A 21,192-nucleotide genomic window follows, 5' to 3' on the forward strand; every position below is an offset into this window, starting at 1 on the left:
TGAGGGACGGCGCTTGAACAGAAGTATATTTGACATGTGTTAAACATTAACAGGGATTTTGGAAGAGACGTATAGTCTGAGCCTTCATTCTCCCAACTAATGTACTTTCACCCGTCTTTACTATTGAAAGAGTTTGAGCGCTACTGCTGATTCAGCATGGTGGCGAGTCGTATTTTTCATGCACTTTAAATTTGCGTTGTATCTTATTTTGAACATTACCTTATCGACTAGACTACTAGAGAGCGTCGCGGCCAGAGACGACATTACTCGTGTTTATTATTATGTTTAGAAAATACCAAGGTTTTCATGTAGGTCCTATCACATTAATTTTGTTATATTTATCCGCCACACCACAAAGTCCGGTCCGTGAATGTATTGTTTGTTTGTTTGTTTATTGAACATAATACATATACAGTAATAATTTGACAGAAAATAAGATAGATAAAAAAGTAAAAAGAAAGAAATCAGTCTTCATTCAACACAGTTATTATGTTCAAGGGAGTAGGAGGAAGTAAAAAAACTTATCTAGTCCTACCCCGTTATGTGTTTATATCTACTAAATCATTTTTATATCAATCAGAAAAGAAAAAGTAAGAAGTCTCCATTAAGGCTCATACTTTACCCTTAACCGTGATATTTTCACAATTAAGGGTAAAGTATGAGCCTTAACGGTCTGACATTAAACCGGCCCGTGGGGCAAAAAAAGTTGGGGACCGCTGACCTCGGTCACAAAATTCCACACGTTGAATTCAGGCAACTACATAAACCATTTTTTGTCCTAAAAACGTTTTTAAAATGACCTAGGAAATTATTCGATTAAGCTAACGATATACAGTTGGAATGCGAAAAAAGCAGCAAGAATAGTAAGCAGTAAAAATCACGGGTTATCTTTTTTTTCGCAGCTTCTCACGTCACGTGCGTTACTACGTCACCGGGGATCTCAATTACTTCGACTGGGCGTGGCTCCTGTCATTGGCGACGGAAAGGAGACCAAAAGCCGGACACAACTCCAAAGCATGTCACACGCCATCCGATCCCGACGCAAGCGGCAGCGACCACATGGGGGACAAAGAGGCCACCAGGTACCTTCCAAACACATCTCGCGCATCTCGTCTCCTCCTTTTGCTTTTTCTTTTGCTTGCGTTTCTTGTTGCCCGCAGACCAAAATGCTATTAGCATGTTATGGTCCAAACGCAACTTTTGGCTTTTCCTGAAATAACTTCCTCAATCAGAAAACACTGCTGGAGCAAGAGCAAGCGGAGCCCCCTGCTCATTCGGCAGCTAAGCCTAGGGGGGAAAAAAAGAAGAAAAAAAGAGCAAATTATATTTAACAAGGCGATCAGGTGATATACGTGGGAGGATGCTGATTTAGCACTTCCAGCTGTTTTGGGATCTTTACTGGATGGGGTGGAATTGCTCTGAAATGATGTCATAGGAACAGGAAAGCCTCAAAGCCACAGTGTGTCCTCAAATTTAAGGAACAAATGTGAAGAACTCTTCAGAAAACTTTCTCAACCTTTAATCACCCGCGTCAAACATCTTTGGCTGACACAGTTTGAGCTGCACTTGATGACCCTTGACTATCAGAGAAAACAACAAATCTAACTTTTGTTTTCCAAGAAGCACCAGTAACACGCACGTTCACCCTTCGCAAATTGTCGTGCTCCGAAAACAATGGCTTCCTGTTGAAATTGCGGATGTGCTCTCAATCTGCTCACTTGCACTTTTGCCTGATCCCCACCAACTTCTTTTTTGGGGGGTCGGGGGGGTCTGACTTCTTCCTGGACACTCAGGACCACGAGAGGCAGGACATGTGACGTTGGGCACGTTTCCATGTTTATTTGACATCACATGTCCTTGAAAGATTTCTCAAGGCCAACTACTGCAAGCAGGAGGCAGTAAAACTTGCACAGCAGAAATCGAAAGGTTGACCAGCTGGCCAGCGAATGACTTGCAGCTTAACTCATTCAGTACCAGCCAATTATGTACCAAGTCTGAAAAGTCGTTTAAAAACGTCTTTGGGAGTGAATGAGTTAAGAGCAGTTTCAGGACACCCGATTTAGATTTGCGTTCTCCTCCGTACAACGCTGATGGTGCGGCAAAAGGAGCTAAGAACATTTGGGCCAGGATTGAAGCTCAAGTCTGTTGTCAACGTTTTCTCTTGCGCCTGTCCAAAAAAAAAAAAAAACGCACAAAACAAGACTAGCGGCACTGCTATCGAAATTCTTCTCTCCTGCATCAAATCTGCATTTCCGCATTATCGCCAATTACAAGCCAAACGGACGTAAATGACTTGTGGAAAATGAACTGTGAGGAAAGCATTTGAATATTGCTCATCTCCTTACAGAGTCTTCAAGAAGAGCAGCCCCAATGGCAAGGTAGGCTCGCCGCTGATGTCGCCGCGTGCAGGTGAGCGCTGACTGATTCTCCACCCCACAGCTCATTGTTTATCTGGGCAAGCGTGACTTCGTCGACCATTTGGATCACGTGGATGCTGTGGGTGAGTGAACGCAGATGCACGCGTACACCAAAAAAACCAAAACTTGCAGGGTGACGTGGAGATTGTTTGCTGGCGCAGACGGCGTTGTCCTGGTGGATCCCGAATACCTGCAAGATCGCAAAGGTAAAAGCAGGATACATAATCTTCAACTTTTCCCTCCAAGTTCCACCATTATCACCGACATGGAGATGCAAAAGTGTCGTAGGCCTCCGTGTTAATCAAAAACAAGCGTGGTTTTACTCCGAAAAAGTATTTAATCTTATTGTCAGCCTCTATAACATGATGCAGAGTTTGAACAATGCTGCAGCACTCAAATAAAATGAAAAATAAGAGCTAAAATCATTTTTCAAATAACATGTAAAATTGTACCTAAATGCAAGTTTTGAAACGGCTAGTTCCTATAGATTAAAAGGGAACACTTTGAAGTATCAAGTTAAATATAACCGAACTGTACGTATACAGCAGGGGTCCCCAAACCTTTTCCTGTGAGGGCCACATAACTTTTCCCTTCTCTAATGGGATTCCCAGAAAGCCACACATAACCAAAAAACCCTTTCCGGGTTCTTTACAGAAAAAAAAGTCAGGAAACAAATAGTAACACTATTAATGAAATAAATAACAACTAAATAACCCTCTCTAAGTTCTTCACAGAATAAACAGGAAATAAATAATAACTAAACAACTCTCTTTTATAGCCCCTTGAAATCCACAAAAAAAGAGTTCTGCCATCTCCGAGAATGCCACCTATCTTGTCTTGTTTATGTCTGCTACCGTCTTGTTCACGTGTTCTACTAATTGATCTGAGACACAACTAAAACACTGAAACATTCTATGGTGTGTAAATAACTTTGTGACCTTGATTTCAACCCTATTTGCGTCATGGGTCATTTTGCACCGAAGACCACCTTTGTACTTTTTTTTTTGTACAGCTTCCATGGAAATGTGAATAAAAACAACATTTCGATTTTTCTGCAGTTGGGGACAATCTAGGAAAAGTCATAAAATTTCAAGATAAAAAAATTATCATTTAGGGTTTTTTTGGGGGCGTTTTTAACACAGTGGTGTGTCATTTTGACCCGAGGACAACAGGAGGGTTAGAGGGCCAGGTCAAATGTGCCCACGGACCACATCCAGCCCGCGGGCCACAGTTTGGGGACCACTGGTATACAGTGATCTATTTTTGCGTACCACTAGAGGGAGCCAGTGTATTGCGAGCGGTTTGAGAATCACTGCTTTGTACCGATTATGTTGTTACCCTGACTTGCCGTGTTTTCTGCACCTAAAAGCATACATTTACCTCAGAAGTTGACAGTGCGCCTTATAATACGATCAATATTTGGATCAATATTATGATTTCTTGGAAGTAGTCTTTTAAATGTTCTGCTTTGTTACTGCTGCAGCGGTTGTCAAAGCGCTATATAAATAAAGCTGTATTCATTTTAGCGTAGCTCCATCTAGTGGGTGCATTATGCAACCCCAGCCACGATTGCAGCTATGTATGCGCCTTATTATGCGGTGCGCCCTATATTTGAAAACCGTTTTCAAATAGGCCATTCATTGAATGTGTGCACCTTATACTCCGAAGCGCCTTGTAGTGCGGAAAATACGGTACTCTTTTTGTTGTATTTCAAAAACTTGGGTTTTGAACAGGGGTGTGTAGACTTTTTAAATTCACTGTATATGCGATTTACTTGGCCCGGCAGTGTTCGTGAGCCTGGCGTGCGTGTTTCGGTACGGTCGAGAGGACGTGGATGTCCTGGGGCTGTCCTTCCGGAAGGATCTCTACGTCAGCACTTTCCAGGCCTTCCCTCGCGTTCTCGATCAGAAGCCGTTAAGTTCCCTCCAGGAGAAGCTGCTGCGCAAGCTGGGCCAACACGCGCACCCCTTCCGCTTCAGCGTAAGGCCGCCGCGTCACATCAAGCACCGGGAGCTGCTTTTTGGGGCGGAGCTAATGCGCCGTCGCGCCTTCAGATCCCACAGAACCTGCCCTGCTCGGTCACCCTTCAGCCAGGACCCGAGGACACGGGCAAGGCGTGCGGTGTGGATTTCGAGCTGCAGGCATACTGCACCAGGACGGCCGGCGAGAGGATTCATCAGAGGTTGCCCGATATGGACGATGGTGCCGTGATCAACATCTCCTACTTGATTTCTGGGGGTTTTTTCTGCTTTCTTCCAGGAACTCTGTGCATCTAGTGATCCGGAAGGTGCAGTACGCCCCGGAGAAGAAAGGCCCGCAGCCCACTGCGGAGAGCAGCCGAAGCTTCCTGATGTCTGAGAGGCCGCTGCACCTCGAGGCGTCGCTGGACAAGGAGGTGATCCTTTGACACGTTGGAAATTTGTCCTCAGAACTGAGCATCAACATTCTGGCAAACCCGACGGTTCCCGTTCCCCACGGGCCGGGACATCGCAGTATCATCATGGCTTCACTTAAAAAAAAAAAAAAGTTTCAGCTTCATTTGAGCATTGGCGTATTTGGTGTCACCTGCACTCCGAGATACGTTTCTCCTACGGGAGACCAAATAAAAGTCAAATTCTTTTGACTCAATATGGGTGGCTGGTAACTGGAAAAAAATGTGACTGTGTAAAACATGAAGACTGCCTGTTTTAGTTAGGCTAAATACCTGCATATTATTTTTATGTTCAAATTCCTCACCATCCATCCATTTTCTAATCCGGTTTATCCTCAAGAGGATCGCCGGGCTCCTGGAGACTATCCCAGTTGTCTTTGGGCAGTCCACCCTGAACCGGTCGCCAGCCAATCGCAGGGCACACATAGACGAACAACCATCCACGCTCACACTCACACCTAGGGACAATTTAGAGCGCTCCATCAACCTGCCGCGAATGTTTTTGGAATGTGGGAGGAAACCGGTGTACCCGGAGAAAACCCACATGGGCATGAGGAGAACATGCAACAAGCTGGGCTCGAACCCTACACCTATCCATTGTGAGGCGGATGGCTAACCGTGCCAGGGCGTGCTGTGCCGCCCCTGACCAAGAGCCAACTTTTAAAGAATTCTTTACGATCCCTGTTTATTCCCATGGAAAGTTTCCATCATTTTCCAATCCGCATATCTTCACGAGGGTCGCAGGGGGTGCTGGAACCTATCCCAACCGTCTTCGGGCAGTAGGCGGGCGACACCCTGAAGCGGTTGCCAGCCAATCGCAGGGCACACAGAAACGAACAACCATTCGCACTCACACTCACACCTCGGGACAATTTAGAGCGTCCAATCAGCCTGCCATGCATGTTTTTGGAATGTGGGAGGAAACCGGAGCACCCGGAGAAAACCCACGCAGGCCCGGGGAGAACATGCAAACTCCGCACAGGGAGGCCGGAGCTGGAATCGAACCCGGTACCTCTGCACTGTGAAGCCGACGTGCTAACCACTGGCCTACCGGGCCGCCCCCATGGAACGTTTCCGACTTCCAAATTCTGTGCTCTGTCACGACAGCTGTACTACCACGGCGAGCCCATCAGCGTGAATGTGCACGTCGCCAACAACTCTGGCAAGACGGTCAGGAAGGTGAAGATCGCAGGTGAGCGGCTGTCGGACGCGCGCGTGTGGCCTCCGGCGCTTTGACGCCGTTCCGTCTTGCTCCCTCGCAGTGCGCCAGTATGCCGACATCTGCCTGTTCTCCAAGGCTCAGTACAAGTGTCCCGTGGCCCAGTTGGAGGCGGAGTGAGTCGGTACACGCATCCCGGCGCCGAGGCGGACGGAGCGCTTGTGACCACGTGTTTTGTTTTCCCGGTGCCCGTCGATCAGCGAGCAGGTCTGCGCCAGTTCCACCTTCTGCCAAGTGTACACGCTGACGCCCTGCATGGGTGCCAATCGCCAGAAGAGAGGCCTGGCGTTGGATGGCAAACTCAAACACCAAGACACCAACTTGGCCTCCAGCACCATGTACGCACACGTACTGCCCTCAAATCTCACCGTCCTTGTTTCTTAACGCGGCGGCTGTTTGTGTTGCAGAATGAAGGAAGGTTGCGACAAGGAGATGGTGGGCATCGTTGTGTCTTACCGCGTCAAAGTCAAACTGGTGGTGTCTCGCGGCGGGTACGTTGTCAACAAATCACACGCTTGCGTTGTGTATACGGTATTGTCATACTTGCTCAGATGTGCCACAAGGTAGAATATTCGGGGATTTTTCGTTTTAGTTAGCTATTATTTCATTTTGGGAGTTTTATTTGATAACTTGAGTTAGTTTTGTTGAGCTTTTAGAGCTAATTTCAAAATGTTTTTAACAATCTTTGTTTAGTTTAGTTTTCGCTTTATGGATGGGGATTTGCACAGTGTCCCTCCACATCCCCCACCCCCTCCAAAAAGGCCCAATTGTTATTGTGTAACAAATTAAACTCCAATTCTCAAAAAGGACGATGAGCTTCCATCTTCACAGACGTACAGCAACGCTGAAATAAACGCACTTCAGCTGAATGTGTCATATTGACAAAGATGAAAGCGAATGACATTTTTGCCATTTGTAGTTAGTTTCACCGACATAAGATGTAGGTTTTTTTTTTCGGTTCTTTAAGCAATTTATTTAATTCACAACAATATTTTTCTAGTTTTAGTTGTCATTAAAAATTGGATGTGCCACTGTAGTCGGCAGTGATCCCCCCCCTCCCCCCATTGTACAATGATGCTCTGCGAGCTCACATTAAATCCTTCACACACCCACTAATGTGATTAAAATGTGTGCAGGTGGGGTGGGGCTTAAAATTAGTTGACAAAGAATTTTTGAGTTGCCTCTGTAAACAGATTTTTAAAAAATAGATTTAAATAGAAAAATAGACCCACGAGCTATGGGTCGTGACCGAAAGAACGAGATCCCGGTTACAAGCGGCCGAAATGAGTTTTCTCCGCAGGGTGTCCGGGCTCTCCCTTAGAGATAAGGTGAGAAGCTCAGTCATCCGGGAGGGGCTCAGAGTCGAGCCACCTCTCCTCCACATCGAGAGGAGCCAGATGAGGTGGCTTGGGCATCTGATTCGGATGCCTCCTGAGCGCCTCCCTGGTGAGGTGTTCCGGTCATGTCCCACTGGGAGGAGACCCCGAGGAAGACCCAGGACACGCTGGAGAGACTATGTCACCCAGCTTGCCTGGGAACGACTCGGGATCCCCCGGGGAGAGCTGGAAGAAGTAGCTAGGGAGAGGTTAAAGCTGTTGCCCCCGCGACCCGGCCCCGGATAAGCGGTAGATGATGGATGGATGGATTTTTTTTTTTTACCTAATGTGGTTGGGCCGCAATCAATGGGGGTTCGCTGTATTGATCACATGGTCGTATCAAGAGTCTCTTTGTAAATATACGCGCATAGAATTTTTTGGTTTTGCTTTTTGTGTGCATGTAGGGACATGGCAGTGGAGCTTCCATTTGTTCTGATGCATCCCAAACCCAGCGACGCGGAACCAGGTGACACGCAACTCAATCATCTTGATTAATCTGCGTAAACCGTCCGGATTAAAGTGCAATTCAATTTGTGGCGTTACTGTTTACAGCCGCTGCACAAGCCGCCGCCGCCGCCGTGGGTGCCGACCTCGTCACTTTCGAGAGCGAGTAAGAGTGTGTGTGGGTGTGCGGTGATGTGACAATAGTTCCTCAAAATGACAGTCCGTAAAAATATGAGTGTGGCACAATGGTGACTTATCTTCAAGTTGTCCAAATGACAGCGATGTTTTAAACGGCGTCACTTGACCTAAAAAAACTAAAATAAATTGCACAAATGGAACACGATTTGTGAAAAGGGTGGCAGAATAGCTAATTTGTCGGAAAATTGTTTTTGGGTGGATATTCAGGGTGTTTGAAGTGGCCGTTGCATGTTTTTCAAAAAAATTCCACAAAGATGGCTACCATGTGTCACTTTGCTCCTCAAATTGGTAGCTTTCCTTGGTAACAGCACCTTCTTTCTTCTTCTTTTGCACAGCTCTGCATCTCAAGCCGACGAGCTGGTGTTCCAAGACTTTGGCCGCTTGCATTTAGCGGAGGCTGAGGATAGAGCCGAGGGGGACCCCCTGTGTTAGCTGCTAACAACGGTTATCGGCGAATCGCAGCAGTGAAAGCTGCCCCGGCCGCAATAACAATGTGTTTGTCTGTATACAAATATTTTTAATGACTGAGCAGAGAACATTGATGCATTCCAATCCTTCACCGGATCCTCACACACTGGAGTCCAGAAGCATTGACAGTCCAATTGCTGTCTGTTTCAAAGGTTTGTCCAAATAAAAGTGAATCAAACAAGTTGGCCTCTGTTCATGTTTGCTGTGCTGGCGGCGGCTCCAACATGACCTCACAGGTCCGTCCTAATTCTCCTAGTTTTACTTTAGCATACTCGGCCCTGTTGAGCGCCATCTGACAGTCCTTCCTGGATGAATAGGTGGAGCCCTCGTGAGGTTGGCCCGTGGCAACCTGGAGAAGGGACGGGAGATGTCTATGTTGCGTTCAAGAATGGAAACGTGGAGTGCGTGTGCAATACCTGCGTCAGGTAGCGGATTTGCCCACTCAGTTCGCTCTCCACTCTGTTGACGGAGCTCTGGAACTGGACCAGTTGTCTGTCCAGGAGGCTGGCGTTGTGTTTGTCTTTGGAAAGTTCCATCACGATGTTTCCTGCACAAAACCGCCAACAGCAAATGGTCACCACAGTTCTTTCATTAAGTATAAAGGTGTAGTGATCGAAGGAGAATTACAGTGTTGGTTTTTCACATCAAAACACAAATACCAAAATTTGATCGAAATTGTATTGGGGTGGGTGGGGTGGTGCTTGCTCTCGTCTGGCGACAATACGCCAAGTTCAAACTGCTTATACGTCAAGAACTCGAAGCTGTCAGCCAAAGTTGTTTTGACTGTGCGCTTGTCTGCTGAATGAGAATTTAAAAAAAAAACTTTCCCTCCACGAGGTTCGTAATGTGTAATATTTTCGCTCGTACGGTACAATCCATTGTCATTAATACTCTGGCCACTAAAGTGCGACGGTGATTTCTCAAAACAAACGCAACCATTTAAAAAATGCGCTATATAAATCCAGTTGCCTTTCTTTACGTCACGGTGACGTCATTATAGAAATATTGGCGCTTGAAGGATCACTGTTTTACAGACCGCTGTTTTGAAAAGCACGTTAAGAAAACTTGTAACAATAGACACGAAATAACGTTAATTTAAAACTCTGATGTTAGATGCACTTAAATGCTAAACTGGGATGGGGGTGTCCTTTTGGAGCTGACCGGCACATTGCAGGACCATAGCGATTTCCTTCTCAACCTCCTCCAGAGCTCGCAGGCGTTCGTTCGCCATCGACGGGAAGAAGGATGAAGATCAATTTTATATGAAATCGAGCGTCGTATTCCAGCAGCAAAACGTGACTGAGCCAAAGAGGAAGAGCTGAGAAACAACAAGCCGTACTGCGCATGACCAGAATCGTTTTTCTACGGGTCGCCTTCTAAGACAAAAGGGATCGGGAAAATGTCCCACCTCCATTTTTTTCTTAATTTATATGTTTGTTCTTCATCTATAGCCATCTAAAGCCACTCCATGTTGATAATATATAACAGTGATAATAATGATTTACTTTCAAAGCCAAATTCGCTGAAGAAATTGTTTAATTAAATTGGTTGACATTTTGAAACTTTTTTGAGGGTGAAAACGAGGTTTGGTCATACAGTACCCGTTTTTAAATTACGCCCAAATGTTGCACGAGAGGCTGGAAATGGAATGACCCCAAAATGACATCTTTCCACAGTAATTGTATTTTCAGACATGAACCATGGTTGTTACAATATGAGCAGGTATCTTAAATATTAAAGCGTGGTGACATTATTCCTGAGATGACGAAATGTTATTCATAATTTTAATGTGTGTTTCCTTTCTTTTTGGGATGTACCGGTCGTGGAACTTAATTCATTGACGCCGTTTTTTGTTTTGTTTATTTTGAGGAGGGTCCCGCAAAATAACGTCTCGGTCGCACATTAGTGACGTTGACTTGGCGGACAGGCAGACAGGCAGGCAGGCAGGAAAGATGTCGGCATCATCTTGGCTGCATGGCCCGTCTGCTGGGCGTTTGACTGAAGGTTTCTTGTCGGTTCTAAAGGAGCAGCGCCCCGAGTATTTACCCAGCCTCCTGGACAGCTACCGAGAGCATGGCGTCTTCCGCACGCAGGTACGTGGAGAACGCCCGCTCGCAAGCCACCAGCCGAACGTTCGCTCTCTCTAGCAGCTAGCTGCTTGCTAACCTGCTGGCTTTTGTTACTCAGCTGGCAAAAGTACGAATACAAGTAAAAGTACCGATTTGCGTAAAAGTACAGAATCTGAAATGTACCTATGTACAAAAATAAAGAAACGCGTCTCTGCATGCCAACTGGTAGCGTCGATCATTTCTTGACTTCTTACATTACGTTCGCGCTGAGAAGAAGAAAAAAAAGTTATGTTCCTTAAGGGAACGTTCTAAAATCTTGAACGTAAATATTAAAGCTTTGATAAGCATCCGTAATAGCGGGGTTATCGTTTTGACTTTCCATAGGTAGAAAAAATAATGTTTGCACACATTTTCGTGACGATTGATCTACGTTAATTATTTTAGACTGACTTACCTAAGCAACCAATTGTTAAAAACGTGAGGGTGGATGGTTGTTCGTCTCTGTGTGCCCTGTGATTGGCTGGCAACCGATTCAGGGTGTCCCCCGCCTACTGCCCGGAGACAGCTGGGATAGGCTCCAGCACCCCCCCGCGACCCTAGTGAGGATCAAGCGGTTCGGAAGATGAATGAATGAATGAATAAACTTGCCCCAGTGCCTAGCGAAAAAACAAAATGGGAAATACAGCTCTGCGTAAGGGCGTATTGTACCGAGCTGAGGTGTCCTCATGAATTTCGGTTTGACCGAGAACTGTCCCGGCCCTGGCAAACACTCATCTGCTTTCCTAATGCAAGGAGTAAAAGTCAGCAATCATTAGAAAAATCAGAGTAAGCAGACTAAGGAAGTATTTGTACTTGGGAGCAATCCCGCTTGTGTTTTGTGCTGCTGTTCTGGTGTTGTTCAATGCAACTTGTGACAGGGCGCCAGCACCGTCGGCGGACTCCTTGGGTTTAGCAACGCCAAGCTGGCCTCCAGCAAGACCAAGTGAGTGTCGTGTTCAGAATAAACACATGTCACAGTGCCATTTGTAGCAGCAAGTCATCTGTGTGTACTTGCGTGCAGGTTTGAGGGATTGTGTCTCCTCGCCATGCTGGTTCAGGACAGTTCATCCGAACTGTTCCAGCAACACTGTCTCTCCTGGCTGCGCTCGCTGCAGCAAGTCATACAGGTTAGACTCAATGTGAATCATTCGCCGTCTGCCACATCCGGGAGGATGTTTCCTCAAAAGCTCTTCTCCAGTCGCAGGCCCCCGTTCACACCATCCAGCTGGCCGTGACCATTTTGAAGGACTTGCTGCAGTATTCGTCTCAGCTGGCAGAGCTGGCGCGAGAAGTGGGCCTCAACTGTGTCCTGGGCATCCTCACATCACTGCTGGGCCTGAAGACGGAGGTGAGCAGAGATGCAGGGAAAGCAAGACGGCGCAACGTCACGTCTTATTTGTACGGTCACCCCTCCCCCTCCAAAGAAAGAAAAAAACTTACCATCCAAAAATACAGTGGAAATTAGGGCTGTACGATCTGTTGTTTGAGAATGGTCATCACTGTATGCGTATCCGCACTAGTCACAGTCGCTGCTTGACTGGGCTACATGGTGCACCTCACCTTGAAAGACGTGACATCTGTTTAGTATGGGTTTTTTTTCTGAGTAGGTAAGTACAGTTTGACAGGTACCCCCCCCCCCCCCCCCAAAAAAAAGTATCCATGTAAGAGGCAAAATAATTCTTGCTTCATGTTTCTTTCTTTGTCACTCAAGATGGCTGTTGCACAGCTCACGACTCGCATGCTATGGTGGCTGACCATCATTTAAATCATTCAGTACCAGCCAATTCTGGACCAAGTCTGAAAAGACGTTTAAAAACGTCTTTGGGAGTGAATGAGTTAATAAGGAAGCAAAACCTGTACATTTCAGACAGGCAGCAGTGGGTGCATACCTGCAGATATTTTTAGAGCATAGATATCGATATTCAAACTTGGTTAAAAGGTAAACAAACATCAATAGCGGATTTGAGCTACGGGTCTTGACTGACTCGTAGCGGTCGGCGCAAGCCGGAAAACAAGTCTGAAATTAGCAACGGTATCAACGTATACCCCGTTGTAATGAGGAGATGCGGAAATGATGTCAAAATCTGAATATCGCCACCAACCCGAAAGCTGCCGTATTTTCAAATGCGTAAACAAGCACGTTACTGCGCCTCGCTGTCAAGACGGAGCACCCGCTGACAGGACGCAGCCTGGCGATTCTTATTGAATCCCATATAAGACTTGTGAATTCTGATCGGTTTGAGCAACGGAATATACCACTGGTGCGAATCAGAATGAAATTCTATTTGGATCGAGCCAGTTTATTTGGATGGCGGCGTCCCTTTTTCATTCGCTTTGTCATTTGGGTTCATTCTAATCAGGATACATGGCTCCATGTAAACTTGACTTCATGCACTCAAATATAGAAGTGCTAATGTGTATGCACTACAATATAAGTGGGCAAGAAAAGAAATGATTTGAGATTCAAATCGATTACTTGTTGAATAGTCAGGAGCATTTGCATGTTTGTGGATTGCACATAAAGGACTCGGTATGCCTCTCTGCTCTTTTGGGAGTCGTTTGTTTTCGACTGAAGCAATGATAAATGCCTGACTGTAGCCCTTCTGTGATATCAGTGTGAGCTGGCAGCCATGGAGGGCATGACGGCGTGTATGACCTACTACCCCCGAGCGTGCGGATCCCTGCGGGTAACACGCGTCACATCACCTTTCATTTGCTCGGTCATCAGTGTCAATACCTGAGTTAATGATTGTTTCAGGACAAGCTGGGGGCCTACTTCCTCTCCAAAATGGACAGCTCCAACAAGAAAACCCAAGAGGTCTGTCCTCCTGCCGTCAGGTTGCCACGACTCTCTCTGATGACCCGCATCACACAATGTGTTCCCTCCAGATGGCTTGTCAGTGCTACGCCCGCCTCCCGTGCCTAGGCGGCCTGACGGACCGAGCGTCGGGCGCCAGCCGAGCCGACCGATGGAGCGATCAGGTTCACTGCCTGCTGGCCTCGGCCAATGGCGCGCTGGCTCACCTTTACCGCGGTGCCGAATCTGGTACGCGCTCGACCCGTCATGCTGCTCGGGCGGCCTCATCGTGTCCGTTGCACGTGCCAAATGGTTGTCGCTGTGTGGCACCGCAGACAGGACGGCGCAGTACGAAGGGCCCGGGGTGGAGCTCGGCTTTCCTCCTCTCGACCATTCGGATGCCCTGCTGCCGCTGCAGCTCCAGCGCAGATACACGGCCGTGTGTCACGCACTCAAGCACACCCTCAGGTACGCGAGGCAAACCCAATCGGTGGGGATTCTTCACTGACGCCGTGCAAGTCTAAACTGGGACGTGACTGTTTACTGTCAAAACCCATTGATGGCATTCAAACAGCAGGGGGGGGGAGGGTGCAAATAATGAGCGACAGGTTCAATGTACCGTATTGGCCCGAATATAAGCCGGTGTTTTTTTTTTTGCATTGAAATAAGACTGAAAAAGTGGGAGTCGTCTTATATTCAGGGTCGAGACATTATACCCATTCACGACGCTAGATGGCGCCAGATATCATTGAAGCGAATGCTGAACTTGACTCCCCAGGCCAAAGCGAACCGGTCACGAAGAATAAAAATAAAAATAGCGGTAGGGCGAAGAAGAAAAATAACAATTGCAGTAAGAAAGAAAAGAGAAGAAAATAATTGAAGAGATAACAGAAAAACGAAGTACAAACATGGTGACAATCTGCAGACAAGTTGGTCGAAGATCGGCCAGGTTAACCGACAGAGAAGTTATAATGTCATTTACATTTCAAAAACCAGAAGCAATTCATTTACGAATGTGATTGCACTTTAATATTTAAAGGTTCCGATATTAAGATTTGAATGAGGCAAAGTCGCATGCTTTTTCTCTCAAATATATTGTTAGAGTCATTTGTTTCAGATGTAGTGCAATTATTTTCTGTATAAAAATGAATTTGGTGTTCTAAAAGTCTTTTTTCAATCTTGAGTTTTGAAAAAGGGGGGGTCGTCTTATAATCAGGGCCGTCTTATATTCGGGCCGATACGGTACAGAATTTTTGCAAATGGTGTGAACTTGACGTGCCTTCAGGGTGGATCCGGCGTCGGCTGTGCGTCTGCCCGTCAGGCCCATTCTCAACCTGGTGTGTCGAGCTCTCGCCGTCAGCGCCAAAAGCATCGTGAGCATCCACGCGCTCCACACTGACGCTTCCGTTAACCCACAAGTCATCTGCACCCGTTTTGCTTTTCGCATCAGAATTTAACAGGCGACGGCAGCGTGAGGCTGCTGCTCCTGCCTGCTATCCACACTTGCACGCTCGAGGTCTTATCTGCGCTCTTCACAGTGTAAGTTGAAACGTGCATGCGCGCTGTGTGAAAAACGCTGAAGCGTGCTTAGCTGTTCTCGTCTCGATTGCAGCGTGCGAAGCAGCATGGTGCAGTATGCTGCGGTGCTCCAGAGGCTCTTTTCCCAAACGCTGAGTGCATGGACGCCTCCACCTGAAGCCAACCCTGGGCAGCAGAGAGCCTACAGGTACGTGACGGTGGAACTTTTTTGACTTGCAAATTGACATCCTCGCTGTGCTCTGCGGCCCACAATCAAATCCCGGCGTCCGCTTTTAATCCTACAGTTCGGTGCGCGTGTCCGTGTATAGAAGCCTGGAAGCGTGGGTGCAGGTGGCCGGAGCGTCTGCCGGCATCCTCCAGGGTAGCTCCAGCCACACCGAGCTCCTTTTTGCCCACCTCCTCGGTGACATCACGCCCGGGGCCGAGTCCATCAAGGTGTCGTTGCATTTGTTTTTACAGAGAGCGCACGGCATCGCTAAACCCGGCCGTGTCCTTTTCCTCACCTGCTCCCGCAGCTTCGTGCGGGCTTGTCGGCCGACGTGGTTCCGGGAGGCAAACCGGGTCCTCGCAGGACCAAACCGTTGGTGATGGCCGACGCGGTGGTGCCCTCGCTCCAAAGGAAAGGTGACACTTTGGCCAACCAGGATACCTGCCTCTCAGCTCTAAGGGGTAAGTTGCTCAAACATGCGCTCATCATCTCTCCAGATGACGTACGATTTCAATACTTTTCTTCTCCGGCTAAGCACTAAGACAAATCATACTGACCAGCGGAACCCTCCTAAAAGATGATCTGCACAAGGTAAATGGTGGACATAAACCAACAATGGCGAACCAAAATCTGTCAGCATCAGTTCACGTTTTGAAAGACAGAGGGGTTGACGTATTTGACGGCGTGTGTTTTGTGCGGTAGCGTCTCCATGAGGTTCTGCTGCCGCTGTGTGTGCGCTTGCAGCAGCAACAGTCCAGCTGCAACGCCGCCTCCGACTCTGCAGTGAGCGTCAGCGGGCAGTACGGTGGTGCCCTCACGCGGCGGGAACTCTACAGGTACACTGCGTCCGTTAGCTTAATGCTAACACGTCATGGTAAAAGCCATAGATGGGCTATTGGAAATTAGCATGCATTAATTCTAAAGCGTGATAAAACTGCTACTGTCACACATGCTGAACAGCAAACTGAGCATACGACGATATTCTCAGGTTTAATAGTCTCTGCTCTCCGGAGACGGCCATGTATCTATGACATGAGATGAGTTGGTGATCTTTTCAGCCTCTTCTTGCTCCAAATTTACATGCAGTGGCACATTGCGGTTGTACACTAAAAGTCACACCACTCTAAATTGTGACATGACAGTGTGCTGTCAAAGCTCTTCAAAAAGAATCAGCCATCTCGTTACCTCTGCGTCCCCACGTTCGAGACGCACAGTTCCAAATAACGTGCGTTTTTGGGACACAAGGAAATTTCTCAGTCAAAGAAAAAAAAAGAAAAACCCCGACGGTAAATCTTTTTTTCCAACAACAATCGCAGTTTGACAATCGCCGCCATTGTTGTTTTGATCTTGCGTTAAGTAATCTCGCGTGACGAGATTTCCGTTCTCGTGAGACGATATTGGCGAGATCGGCCCTCACCGCGTGGAAAGCAGACGATTGACAAGTCGTGTAACGTTAAAACAAGTGGTGCGAACAAGTGTTGCGAAAGTTTATTGCGGAGATATCACTGAGGAAGCAGCTACAGTTGGATAGTTTATTGCGATAATAATCTTGTATGCCTGAATTATTGAACATTTTGCAGCATTTGTTGATAAGAAATAAACCTGTTGTCAATGTATTGTTTGTGCTAGCATATGCAATTGAATAAGTAGACCATTTCAGAATTTGAAATTTGGGACTCTCTAAATCAGGGGTGTCCAAACTTTTTGCCAAGGGGGCCAGATTTTATGTGGTAAAACGTCGGGGGGCCGACCTTGGCTGACATTCTTTACATTGAACAACAATATTGTTCAACAAATTTTAGTAAGCCAGTCTGTTTCACATTTCCATTTTTATTTTAATTTCAACAATCTTAAGAATTTCTTTTGGTTCATTTGAAACAGGTATATCACATGCAACTGCTTATTCACTTGACTTTTTCTTAAACAGAAGTCTCCTGAGTGCAAATTGATTGATTTGAAACATAAAATGTATCACCATGACTTTTCAATAGTCACAAAACCTTTGACTCGAACAACAGGGAAATGAACAAGCAATACACATATCCACAACTGCAAGGATCATTTGAAATATGACATATCAGTCAATATAAACACGGAGTGATGTCTTGTTAACTCGTGAGTGATGCCCTCTAGTGTCTAAATGCTATTACTCATTTAGTGAATGCTATTACTCATTTAGCCACTAGAGGGAAGCAGTACTCTATGAAACATCACTCACCAGTCTACGAGACCTCAGTCAATGCAACACGTGTTCCATTGCGCCCAACCTGCGGGCCAGACGGCACTGATTTTATGACAGGGGCCGAGGGCCGGATGAAATTCGACTGCGGGCCGGATTTGGCCCCCGGGCCGGACTTTGGACATAGCTGCTCTAAATGCTTAATGGGACTCATACTTTTCTGATCAGCGAGTCCCTGGGACTCGCAGGGCTCAAACTGTAAAATTATCACTCAAGAACGGCTTAAAAATGTGCACTAGTGACATGTTTTGTTTACTGGGCTTGTTTGTGTGTGTCATCATCACGTGTTTGTGGACTCTCAGGTTGTTGCTGGCTCTCGTGCTGGTCCCGTCGCCCACGTGGCCTCCACCACTCACCTGCGCGGTGTCCATTCTCAGCAAAGGACGCGTGGACCGCAACCTCAAGGTTTGGACGTCGCCGCCGATGTCGTTGGCATTGTCATGAACGGTGAACTCAGCGCGCTGTCGTCGCTCCCTTTCAGGTGTCTTCGTTCTGTAGCGAGGCGCTGACCATGTGTAACGCTCTGGTCCACCCGCGCGCTCCTTCCATTGCCATCCCTTTGCCACCCCTCACCCTAAAGGCCACGCCTCCGGCTCCTGTCCTGCCATCTTCCCAGGGACCGACCCCCGGCCTCCCGTTGCCCACCCTCCTCGGAGGTCCCGCTTCCTCTGGGCCCTTCCCCGCTCGCCACTCGCTCGCTTTGTTGAGCTCCCTGGAAAACCACCTGTCTCTGGTTCCGGGCCACGCCTCGGGCGACGCCATCTTGTCCCCGCACCCGCAGCACCAGCCTGAGACGGCAGGACTGGGGCCCACCGAGGGGCAGAGACCCGTTTTTGTGCGCTACGATAAAGAGGAAGCCGAAGATGTGGAGATCTCGCTGGCCAGTGACTCCGACGACAGCGTGGTCATCGTTCCTCCGGGGATGCTCGCCGCCGAGGTCCGCGAGCCTGTCGAGACTTCGGCGGCCCCACCTCAGAACCCGGCCGGCGCCGCTGCTCCGCCCGCGGGCGGCGCCCCCGAACCCTTGGCGTTGGCTCAGGCCGCCACCGATGGGGTTTCCCTCCCCAATGACTTGGCCACCTCCCCGCTTCCCAGCGCCCCCGTGAACTCCTTCGCTCCTCCCGCCCCCTCGGTTGTCTCCCTTGTCCCGCCGGGTGGCTCGGGTGAGGGCGAGACGCCGGCCGTCAGACCTCAGCTCCAGCAGATGCTGATGCAGCCCTCGGGCCCCGGAGCCCTGGGTCTGCCCCTCCAGATGCAGCAGCTGCAGAATCAGATGGGCCCCCCACAAGGAAGGCTTCCCGCCCCCTCCAGCAACGAAGACTCCGCCGTCATCAACATCAACAGCACGGACGACGAGGACGAAGAGGAAGACATGGAGGATGACGAAGAGCTGGAGGAAGATGAGGACGAGGAGGAGGAAGTCAGCGATTTTCCCGAGGGCGAGTTTTACGAGGGCGAGGAGTTTGACGAGTTTGACGAGGAAGGAGAGGAGCTGGAGGAAGAGGAGGAAGATGAGGAGGAGGAAGAGGAGGACGAGGAAGAAGATGACGGGGGCCAAGATGGGCCGATGCCTCCGTTAGAGGGGGCGGAGGACAAGGCCAACGTGGGTGGCATTGAGGAGGAGGAGGTGCGCCGGGCAGAAGCAGCGCCGGCCGCCTCGAGTGCGGACGGCGAAGCCGTGGGAGGCATCCAGGAGATCCAACTCGGCAGAGCCGACGTCGCCGACGAGCGTATCCGAGTGCAAGAGGTGGAGAGCATCGGAGTCCTGGAAGGGGCCAGGGAGGACGAGGAGGAGGAGGAGGAGGAGGAGAGCGAGAGGATGGACGACCCCACCATGCCTCAGATCCTGTGCGTGACTGGAGGCGCGCCAGAGGAGGGGGAGGAGCCGGCCAAGGCAGAGACGACTGAAGTGGCGGCCTTTCGCCTCGAGCCGCCGCTCGCCGAGCTTCATCCGCCACTACAGGTACACTAAAAATAAGCCGGCGCCACGGGAACAATTCTCACCAAAAGGGGACCCAACCCTGTCTGCCACTACTCATGTCGTTTCGACTCTCAATAGGTAGATAGACAAACAATGATCACTTGTCATTCTAAACTCACGTTACACCTTTCAAAATAAATATCTTACAGATGATTTGATTGATAAATAATGCACCGACAGTGCGCGTGAATGTGCACGGGTGGCAAAGACTCTCTGACTTCCACCAACAAATTAGGCTTCACTTCCTTTTTGAAATACACAGTTTGTGTTTGATTTGAGATGTTTCACTTCAGCATGCTTCCCTGACACCAGTTACACAATTGTGTATTTGGATAGGACTTTGGCTGCATCTTCGAGTGTCTAGGGGTCTTCCTGAAAGAGCATAGCAAGTGTCAAGAAGTGTGGGGGTTTTTTTCCACCATTAGCTGGGGCTAGGTTCCATAGCGGGGGAAGGGCACAAAATTATATTCGGTTATTCAAGACTTTTCAGCCCATATAATTCATTTGTCAGCAAGGTCAGAAAACCCCACATTAAGGTGACAGAAAAACGTGTGCAATGATTGGAATCTCCACAGGAAGTGGCGCCGGGCCCCGTGCAGGAAGCGAGTGCCGGTGATGACCAACCGCCCGTCCTTCAAAACGAGCTTCTGGCGCCCCCTCCTGAGGACAGCGGCCCACCGCCTTCGGAACCCGCTGCCTTGTCGGGCCCCGAAGAGCGGCCCCAGGAGGAAGAAAAGGACAAAGACACACAGGGTGCTGCGATGGAAAGTGATGCGGAAGAGAGCGAAGGGGACGAAGGGAAAGGAGTTAAGCGCAAGAGAGACGATGCACATATGGACGAAGAGGCAGGACAAAGCACCGACAAGAAAAAGGTAAACATTCCACTATTTCCTCGAGTCACTTTCAGTTTGACTTGAATTGGGAAGAACAAACAAACCATTGAGGGGGGCGGGAAATGACTGATGGGATCATTTAGACATATTTGAAAACACGTGGTTAGTTTTTATCGTCTTGTACTGATGCTGGAAATGGCGTCCATAAGAGTTGAAGGAAATGATTTACCCGGACCACAATCTTTGGACACTTGTCACTGTGTGAGCCGACGCGGGCAGAATTGAACATTGGCCGCATTTTGTCTCCCCCAGATGCACGACGACGCCATCGCCACCATGTTGGCCGACTTTGTCCCCTGCCCTCCTGATGACGACGAGGTTACAGCCTCCGGGTCAAACCTTTGACAAACTAAATCGAGGGGTTGCCATGTTTGTGTGTGCCGTTGTGCGTCAGCTGTTCATCCATTATGTTTCGCATGAACCGCCGTTGGAAAATGAGACTTTTTTTTTTTACTGTGAGAGTGTATATCAAAACTAAACTTGTGAGGCGGAGTTGTCCGACTCATGTACAAGCTCAGAATGTTAAGCCTAATTGCTACACAGACCCTGTGAATATTGTGCTGCGGTTAGTGACTTTTTTGAGTTGAGGCTACTTTTATGTTCTATCACCATCACTTGTCATGCGTTTTGATATAAAAGATTAAAAGAAATTGAAAAGATGAATGTCGACCTATTTGCCCGTACTTCTATGTAATAAGTATATAGTTGCAGAGTTTTCTAGTTCTGAATTGAGGGAAAAAGTACTCAAAAACCGTCCCAAGATGGCGCCCCGCCGGTTTACTTCCGAGTTCAAAGTTTAGTGGGCGTGTCATGGGCCAATGTCTACCGCGAGTTTCTTCTTGATTGCTCGCTGTCAGCGTTCGCAGAAAGTCCA

General features: G+C 48.2%; 3 protein-coding genes across 4 annotated transcripts; 2 read left to right on the forward strand and 1 right to left on the reverse strand.

Annotated features, from left to right (window-relative positions):
- Positions 1-677: 677 nt before the first annotated feature.
- On the forward strand, positions 678-8,734 carry arrb2b (arrestin, beta 2b). 2 transcript variants are annotated; one of them, XM_052061634.1, is made up of 14 exons: positions 678-1,082; positions 2,348-2,378; positions 2,440-2,500; positions 2,579-2,623; positions 4,204-4,397; positions 4,472-4,599; positions 4,677-4,812; positions 5,956-6,040; positions 6,146-6,183; positions 6,268-6,405; positions 6,475-6,558; positions 7,848-7,909; positions 7,996-8,053; positions 8,421-8,734. In XM_052061634.1, the coding sequence occupies exons 1-14, from the start codon at positions 1,060-1,062 to the stop codon at positions 8,484-8,486; spliced, it is 1,149 nt and encodes a 382-aa protein (XP_051917594.1). In that variant the 5' UTR covers positions 678-1,059; the 3' UTR covers positions 8,487-8,734. The 2 variants fall into 2 exon arrangements, with proteins under 2 accessions (XP_051917594.1, XP_051917586.1); XM_052061626.1 differs by having other exon boundaries at positions 868-1,082; positions 6,111-6,183.
- Positions 8,582-9,899, reverse strand: med11 (mediator complex subunit 11). The gene is made up of 3 exons (XM_052061940.1): positions 9,715-9,899; positions 8,970-9,100; positions 8,582-8,902 (listed from the first exon to the last, which is right to left on the reverse strand). The coding sequence occupies exons 1-3, from the start codon at positions 9,782-9,784 to the stop codon at positions 8,747-8,749; spliced, it is 357 nt and encodes a 118-aa protein (XP_051917900.1). The 5' UTR covers positions 9,785-9,899; the 3' UTR covers positions 8,582-8,746.
- Positions 9,900-10,451: 552 nt separating this feature from the next.
- On the forward strand, positions 10,452-20,975 carry pelp1 (proline, glutamate and leucine rich protein 1). The gene is made up of 19 exons (XM_052061350.1): positions 10,452-10,646; positions 11,540-11,604; positions 11,683-11,788; positions 11,860-12,009; positions 13,277-13,348; positions 13,420-13,479; positions 13,551-13,707; positions 13,794-13,926; positions 14,744-14,831; positions 14,909-14,997; positions 15,071-15,184; positions 15,282-15,432; positions 15,513-15,666; positions 15,741-15,796; positions 15,908-16,041; positions 17,747-17,849; positions 17,926-19,407; positions 20,001-20,297; positions 20,571-20,975. Exons 1-19 carry the CDS (start codon positions 10,506-10,508, stop codon positions 20,661-20,663), a joined length of 3,645 nt encoding a protein of 1,214 aa, XP_051917310.1. The 5' UTR covers positions 10,452-10,505; the 3' UTR covers positions 20,664-20,975.
- Positions 20,976-21,192: the final 217 nt, after the last annotated feature.

This window comes from Hippocampus zosterae, chromosome 1 (assembly GCF_025434085.1).
Source record: "Hippocampus zosterae strain Florida chromosome 1, ASM2543408v3, whole genome shotgun sequence".
Classification (NCBI taxonomy): Eukaryota; Metazoa; Chordata; class Actinopteri; order Syngnathiformes; family Syngnathidae; genus Hippocampus; species Hippocampus zosterae.